Below are 9,355 nucleotides of genomic sequence, written 5' to 3'. Positions count from 1 at the left end.
ATATTTTGTTTCATATTCTCCACATGCAAAATTTTTAAAGGCTTAGCAACCTACATCAAGCAGCAGCAAGGGTAGTAACTAGAAAAGATAACTGCTTACTTTACTTCTTTATTTACTGTTCTATGTTTTAGGGAAAATATGTTTATGAATTTATTTGAAAATAGCAATAATCTATATACACATATAATGTATAATAATTGAAATGTGACTGTATTTTACAATATACTAGTCTACTAAAACACAGTCAAGACAAGTTATTTTGTACAGACCAAAGGTCAGTTTTATGTTATTTGATACGGTACATGAGTGCACATGAGCCGCATCATTGTAACTTCTGTATTTTTAGCCAGGCACAGGTGAAAGGTCAATATAATAAAAATAATAAATATATATATAAATGTATAATGTTATGAGATTTAAGCTATTCCCTCTAAACATTCATGTTTTCATGTTATAATTTGTATTCATTTTAGAATGAAAGAGGCATAATTTATGTTTATTTCCTAATTTTTTATGATGGTTGCAAGATCGTTTAAATCTACCGACTCCATACAGAGATTAATTACCAAAAATAAAATATAAAGTTTTTTCTTAAGAAATGTTTGATAACTATTTGGACATCATAAAGATTTCACTTGTGAAATGTTAAAATTTTCTGAAGCATAAAAGTATTTTTAATCTTAAAATGAAAATTACTTTGCATGACAGATAGGCAAGATGTGAAAAGAAAGAAAAAGGCATGAGAAAAACATTGCTTTACAAACCTTAAAACTTAATAAAATATTTGATATTTTGCATATGAAAGCATTGTAATGTTTACTGATAAGGTGTCAAATTTGGTCATATGAGGTCAGTCCCAGGGGCTGAGCCCGGGTTGAAAGAGTTAATCTTAAAATTGTCATTTATTTTTCTTGCCATAAACCGTTAGTCAATAGAATTGCTTGATAAGTGATGATAATATTTTGGTTCTCTGAAGTTTTTAACCTATTTATAATCTACATAGAAATCCAGTTAAATTATAGTAATTTTGGGACATTCTATTCTAGTGACTGATATATATTTTTGTGTTCTAAGAGGCATATCTAAAACATGCATGAATATTTTTGGACACCTAAAGTTGTGAGACTCAACAAGACTCACAAAAAAAACATAAAATTTTTACTCAAGTGCACAAGAGCTAGAGTACACAGTAACTGTTATAAATCATTGTTTGTATGTATATTTATTGTTATATATTTCTTCTAATAAAAGTAACTCAAATGTATAAAGTATTTTTATTCTTAGACTGATCCAGTAAAGGTTTCAAAAATTCACAAACAAATCTTTAGTTAAAAAAAAAAAGTGACTTTTCATGTAAAACAGACTTGTAATATTTACTAAAAGCTTTCCAAATTTCATGAATGCACAAACAGTAAATTCAAGACTATAGTAAACATTAGTATATATACTTTCACAGATACAAGGTCAGTCAATTTGACCAAGCCAATGAACAAATAGTTAATTAAAAATAGCACAGTTATGTTAAAGGATTTTTTTTCCTACATAAATACATGTATGTTTATTAACTTTCCATACGGGATCAGTCAATGTGACCATCAGTTTCCATATGATAACTTTTAATATTGTAAATGTATCTTTATCAAACTTGGTAAGCTTTCAGTAAACATTACGAGTCTTCTATACACAAAAATCAGATTTTTTTACTAAAGATTTATCTGTGAATATATGGAGTTAAAGTGAAACAAGGTATACTCTTTGTCTGAGAGAAGGATAGGGAGAGATATCTCAAAAGCGTCACAAGGATGGGTGGAATATGTGCATGACTGTCCGAGAACTTTGCGCACAAGCCATTTGAAGGCCAATATGTGTAGTTGGGATATGTTCAGACTGTATCCAGTGTGCTCACCTCCTTGATAGTCAGTCTTTATGGGTCAATACCAGCTTTGAAAGAAGGGCACTGCAGAGGACACAAGTTAAGAATACTTATGAAACCACCATTCTATTTGTTTGTTTGTTTGTAACTAAACACAAAGCTACACAATGAGATATCTGTGCTCTGCCCACCACGGGTATCGAAACCCGGATTCTAGCATTGTAAGTCCACAAACATAATGCTGTGCCACTAGGGGGCAACCACCACTCAACCATCAGACTCTTTGAGCTCTTTTCCAGCTGTGGGAGTAGGGTTAATGAGCAAATAATCACATATGGATATTGAGAAATATCAATAACTCCACAAGAACAATTGGAGCGGTCATGTCCTTGCAGGACAAGGTAAAGGAGAAGAGAGATTAGGCAAGATGTGTGTATCTGAAATCCACTCAGAGACTGTGATCTCGATAGGTTGGAGTGGTCCATACTACACTTCCATGCTCCACTTGAATGGGGGGGGGGGGAGGATTCATGTAGGGGAGACCTGGAGAATGAGCCTGGGCACCCATCACTTCTTCAGTTTGGAAAGGTCTTTTACTGAAGACAGTGCAGTGGGTAACTGAAAAACCCTATTTTAAAAGCCAGCAAGCACTAGCCAAAGATGCTGGCAGAAGCACAACTTATGTGCTATTATTTTACATAATAGTCCATGGAATGGGTGCAGTCTGGATTGGACTGAAGAACGTTATATGTAAGTACCATGAGTAGAACTCCAGTAGTCTTACAGAACACCCCCTCTCACAGTGGACACTGATTGGCCCAGAGCAAATGGTCTGAGCACTTTCAGTTATCCTGGCTCTATGCAGAATTTTGAGTAAATATACCCCATGAGGCAACAATAGCCATTTAGTGGGATCCAAAAGTAGAAGAATGGTGAGGAAAGAACAAGTAAATGTATACCCACACCCATTACAGTGCAGGGTTAATTGAATAATGGCCATTGATGGAAGTATGTATGCTACTGGAGACAAGACAGCCAAATGGTAGGAATAGTTTAATGCGAGACGAATGACTTTGGGGAAGTTTACATGTCATGACGGAGAAAAGGGGAGAAAAGCTGATGAGAGGAGGGTTGAGAGAGCATGCAAACATCTGCCATTAGAGGAGCATATATAAGATGTATGAGCTGGCAGATATAATCCATAATGGGGTAAGGAGAAAGGACAGTGAGAGGAATCATAAGGAGGAAGAGTGAGACTAAACAATGAGTAGCATAAACAGGACAAAGAAGAAGGGAAGAGTGGTAATGAGAAAGAGGAAGGAAACAAGAGTGTGTTCAATGGCTATAAACAGCAAATAAGTATAGGACTAGTGTTCAGGGAGAGCAAAAACATCTCATAGAGGTTCAACAGAGACCAGGATAAGAGCATGGAGAACCACAATGACAATCCAATCAGGCAAGAAGTAGGTAGGGGGCAGCATAGAAGAAAGGAATGAGAGGGTAGAAAGAAGGCAGAAAAAAAGGGAAACTATGACCTTAGAAAAGGCAGAGGTGGAGGAAATACCACCCGAGTGCAGTCAAGTGGGGAATAAAGATGTTTAGATAGCAAAGATAGAGATCAAGAAAGGTATGTATGTTTTGGAATGAATCTTTATTGTTTAAGGTGCTTTTTTCCCAAACATTCAATTAGGGTTTTGTGCAATTTCTTGCGATCTTTATGATGAACCACTCTCATGGTTCTTGATAAGGAATCTACCAAGAGTACATTTTATGGAGTAACTAGCCCCATCTAAAAATGGACTATGGGTGACATTGTATGGAGTAAACAATTATGTTTAAACCCTATCTTCTAATGGTACAAGAAGTAGTAATTAACCATTAATGAACTATAACAAAATAACATCTTTGATGCGTGACATGTGATAGATAAATGATTATGTCCAAACCAAACTTCCACTGGTATGTAAATAAATAACCAGATTAATCTTTATAGACTATCTGAACATGCTAAGTAGCAATGAACAATAACAAAACAGTATTGTCTATGTGTGAATTGTCATGGAGTGATGGATGAGAACTAAGCATTATCTTCCATGGGTATACATTACGTAGTAAAACCCATGACAAAACATTAATCTGGTGGACATATCAAGGAGTAATGAACGAAGTTTATCATCGTCAAAGTGTTATAAGTTAAGGATAAATAAAACATATCAAAATATTATCACGTACATGTAGATGGTAAGGGGTAGTAATGAAAGAGAACTAAACATGAATGCTTACAGATGCATGCTAACGAGGAACTAGATCAAAGAGAGCATCATCTAACATGTATACATGTTAAGGAGCAATGAAATATGATGAAACATTACCTTCTAAGTGACATTATGAGCAAGGAACTAAGACCAAACAACATTCTGTGTGATATATATGAAGAAGTAATGAATTATAAGTAAACATGTTAAGAATAAGCAACTATATCTAAACATCAAGTGCTGCGTATAAGGAAAAGGTCAATGAATCACAACCACACGATATTCTAAGAAGAAATTAACTATGTCTGAACATTATCTCCTATATAAATGTTAAAGAGTAAAAACTAGAACCAAACCTTAACAAGAATGTGTACATAGCAAGGAATAATTAACCAAGACTAGGCATTATCTTCCATGGGTACATGTTAATGAATAAGGAACTAGAATCAAACATCAACAGTTATGTGTGCATGTCAAGGTACAGTCAACTAAGAATAAACATTATCTTGCATGTGTACATAGTAAGGAGTAATGAACTATATCAAAACATTTGTCTACATGTTACGGAGTAAGGACTAGAACTAAAGATTAACATGGATGCGTACACAGCAAGGAATAATTAATCAAGACTAAGCATCACTTCCAAGTGTACAAGTGAAGACGTAATGAACAAGAACTAATTATTATCATCTAGGTGTATATGTTAAAGAATAAGAAACTAGAATCTAATATTAACCTTACAAATACTGGATCCTAAAATTTGTTGGACCTGGCATCTTTATCATATTTTGTTCCAAAATTAAACTATTGGTTGAAATTGTTTGAAATTTGACAAGAACGTTCCTAAAAGTATGTAGTTTCAGAAAAATAAAATATTCAATTCTGATTTTTTCTACTATTTCTAATAAAATTTGTTATTTAATGTAGTTATTTGCAGTTGAACCATGATTAGTTCACCTGCAAAGTGATTTTTATATGAAGTATAAAAATACTATTTATTACCTTACAGTTTTCACATTTAATTGGCATAATTTCTAGAACCTGCTAAATGAATATCAATAGTTTTTTTAAGGTAAATGTTTATATTTTAATTTTCAACTATTCTAGCTATTATCATCAACATACAGTGCAATGAAATATTTAAAATTAAGAAATGGAAATATGTACTTACCTTTTACCTCTTCACTGAATAATCTTAAAATATCTTCTTTGGAGCATGTGCGTAATTTCACGTTTTTACCTTTTCACTTAGTTTATTTTTAATGTTTTATTTTACTTTTCAATTCCTTATCTTTAATTATTTATGTCAAAACATCAACTGGTGCCTGTGGTCCATATAACATTATGATCAACAAAGATACTTTAGCCTCTGGCAAAATGTTTGCACTCACCTATTTTTATAACAAGCGAAGCGACGAGTAGACAAACTTAAATAATCATTAAGCCTCTCAAATATGAATTTTAAAACACAAATAATAAACATAAAAGTAAAAACTAAATGCAATTTAACTGTCTATCAAACTAATATGTATAAAGCGAGAAAAAATAGTCAAGCACAAGAAACACTGATCTCAACAATGGACTTAGCAGCAGTTTGTTTGTCATTTCAAAAATAATCTATTGCCTAAGTTTCCTTCCAGTCTGGAGAAATTAAATGAGAAAGCTGCTCTTTCTATTGGTTACAAGTGTGCCATTCAAGTGGCATCTACCAGAAAGGAAAAAAACAACAACAAACAACTCTTTCTTGGAATGTTAGCCACAGTAAAATGAAATTAAAGTTTAGACTTTGACCACGTACAAGAAGAAGCTCACCTGGACCGTCCTAGAGGTACTCAGGTAAAACTGAACAGAAACATAAGCAACCACATCTATGACATTTCAATTGCACATGCATCACATGATACAAAACTGAAGTTTTAATTCTTTGTTTCAGAGGTTTCTTTTGAAATAAAGGAATAATAACTTGGATAGTATAAAACTTTGAATTATAATGTATTTGATAATAGTAATTTATTAAAATACACTGACAGTAAATTGGTTTAATTAAATTTTGAATGTAACTTGGTAACACTTTTTGATGTGCAGAAAGGTATTTAAAAAGTGTAGCAGTTGACAGAGGGTTAATAATTATGCATACATGGCAAGGTATAACTATCGCTTTGGGTATCCTTTACTGCACATTACACATGGTTTTAGTGTCTTACATTCAAAATTTTATTAAACTACTTTTTTTTTATATTACACCAATTAGAATAGCATAAAATCTTAGTTAATAATCCATATTTTAAAAGTATATAAGTTTTAAGTTCTTAATTCTACAAGGCAATGTTTTAAAAAATCCTGAATTTCCACTAATGTGACCCACGTGACACATTTTCTCTTAGCATGTCATCATCCCTATTTTATTCACCACCCCTTCAAAAGTATGAAATTAAAAGTAAATTACCCTGTATGAAATCCTTATTGCTCAGACAAAACATAATTTTTATAGTCTTCAATTTTGTTTTGTTTCAGAGCTATCGAATAGAAAATCAGACCCCTCCTGCCACAACCACCTGTCACATCCTCTCTATCACAATTCGTTGATAGTTCTCTCTTACATTTCATTATATATTACCTATAACCAATAGAAAGGTTTTCATCTATCAAATGACGTATTGTATAATATTATGTTCTGAATGGTTAAATGTCAATTTCATTCAGAGTTCGAACATCATTCCCATGAGAAAGTTAACGACTAGCTTGGATGAATTTGTAATGGCTCTTGTCACATAGTTAGAAAACCAGGATAATTTGGAGAGGTAAGTGAATTTGTCTACTTTTTGCATGTTATTAGTCTATAATCTTTAGTGTATTATTTAATTAAATAATAATTAAGTGCATTACTATCTATAGTATTAAAAATTAGGGTTAACTCTCATCGAAAACCCAACATCAAGAAAAAAAGAAGATTTGTTAAGTACTTTATTTCTTGTTTTTCATATTTATTCTATATTTATTATTACAAAAGTAACTAAAATCTAAAAATATGGATCTTTGTAATAATAATAATAATTAAAATGGTTCACGAGGCATACCTGCAAGCAGCTTGTGGTTAATGTAATTCGATAACATAACTTGAACTGCACATTCCCAAAGTGATTCATAACTTATAATGGTGCGGATAGTAGTTATACACATTTCAAAGGGCAATCAAACAATAACATTAAATTATAAATAGATGTATACATTTACGAACTTAGAACTACTTAGGATAAATGATTGCAGCTTCATTTTACAATTTAGAAAGAAAAAAAAGGGTAATTTAGGTTTATTTCAATTTTTTTATGGTGGTTACGAGGTCGGTCAAATTGACCGATACCGTTTTGAGATAGGGTAGAGAAAATAACAGATAAACTATAAAGTTTTACTGAAAAAAAAACAAAAACTTTGAAATGCAAACACAAAGGATTACACAAAGCAAATTTGAGATTTTTGATATGAGGAAAAGTATTTTTTATTTTAACATGAAAATTATTTTGCATACAGACTATTCAAAACAAATACTCAATATATTCATTGACAAATCTATTTTATTAAGAATACTTCACTAAAAATATGATTTTTTGTATGTGAAAGACCTGTAATGTTAACTAAAAGACTGCCAAATTTTTTAAAGACATACACACACTATATTGAGAGTTATGAGTATTGAATCTATAAAGACTTTAAACAAGTACAAAAAAGGTTACGTGATTGGTCAAATTGACCAAGCCCATATTGAGAGAGATAATCAATTAAGACTAAGCATTATCTACCATGAGTACATGAGGAAGTAATGAATGAGATGTAATCATTACCTTATGTTTAGACATATGAAGGAGTAATAAATCAGAACGAAATATTAACAACTATGTGTAAGATTAAAAAGAGCAACTAACTGTAAATAAACATTAACATGTATGTTTACATGGTAAGGAATAAGTAAATATGATCAATCATCAATGTTTATATGTAAAAGACAGATGAACTATAAAACTAAACATAACATCCTAAGTGGTATAAGTTAAAAAGTAATGATGATTAAATATTATAGTATAAGCACTACAAGTTAAGGAGTAACACATTATTTGAACAGTAGTTCTAAACAACATATCAATTGAAACCCAAAGAAAATGTCAGGTGTGGCACTAATGGGGAGAGGAAAAAAAACAACAGGTAGCAAATATATCTAAGGTTGGAAAAATTGAGCGACATTTGGTAGGTAGAGCAATATTGGGTGGAAAAGTCACTCCATTACTTCCTTCTCAACTTGAGCTTCAAAATCTGCAAAGGGAAATGCATGACAGGGACAGAAGAAGAGGGTCCAGGCAGCAACATGGACCCTACCACACATTGGTCAATATTATGTTACCTTTCGCAATGCATGATGATTGTCACGATCTCAAGGCAAAGCACTATCAAAATTGTTGGTAACTGTGAATGATATTTGTACTCACATCAACACAAGAAAATTTATGTTAATCTGTGAATTCATATATAACTGTTGAAAATAGGAAGTAAAGTTGTTGAAGTATTTATAAACACACCTTAGCATGGCTATGTCAAGGAAAAAAATGAGAATTATGCACGTGAATGTTGAGAGAGAGCATTTGTGCAGGGGGGTATGTCACACTCCTATTGGTATAGGATTTTGCTCCATGATAAGTAATTACATAGAAGCAGAAATTCAGGTGTTTTCATGTGAATTTTAGGTGAGAGTTTCACCAGGTTGATGGCATGCAAATCTACCTGTAAGTCAGAATAGTGCAGATTCAAAAGAAAAATAGTTGATTTGTGCACTTAGGCAAGTCTTCATATCGGAAAATTAATTCATATAGTATCTTTATTCACTTACCTTCTGAAGATCATCTAACTCTCCAGTTACTCCCTCCTCTTCTTCTAGGAGTTCTTCTTCGTCTAAAGTCTTTTCATCATCAAAGTCATCCACAAGCATTTCAGCAGTTGGATCAAAATCCTGATCACTTTCTGTTCCTATATAAAGCATAATGTACTACATCATGTCTGATTTAAATTCATAATTTACTGCCTACTTCAATTTATTACATATTTATCTATATGTTAAAGGACAATTAATATAGCGTATTTTTCGGAATATAAGATGCACCGGTGTATGAGACGTACCGGTGTATAAGATGCACCGGTGTATAAGACACACCCTTATTTTGAAGACAAAGTTTTGGGGAAA

General features: G+C 32.3%; 1 protein-coding gene across 2 annotated transcripts in view; it reads right to left on the bottom strand.

The window, feature by feature from the left end:
• Positions 1-9,355, bottom strand: part of LOC106472793 (mesoderm induction early response protein 1-like) — a 42,437-nt gene that overhangs the window by 21,661 nt on the left and 11,421 nt on the right. For both annotated transcript variants that reach the window (XM_013933458.2, XM_022401333.1), the window contains exon 4: positions 9,005-9,141. In XM_013933458.2, coding sequence (XP_013788912.2) covers positions 9,005-9,141 — 137 coding nt within the window. The remainder of the gene's footprint in view (positions 1-9,004; positions 9,142-9,355) is intronic.

This window comes from Limulus polyphemus, unplaced genomic scaffold (genome assembly GCF_000517525.1).
Source record: "Limulus polyphemus unplaced genomic scaffold, Limulus_polyphemus-2.1.2 Scaffold5616, whole genome shotgun sequence".
Classification (NCBI taxonomy): domain Eukaryota; kingdom Metazoa; phylum Arthropoda; class Merostomata; order Xiphosura; family Limulidae; genus Limulus; species Limulus polyphemus.
Note: the sequence above shows the minus strand (reverse complement) of the source record. Positions and strands in the feature narration are given on the sequence as shown.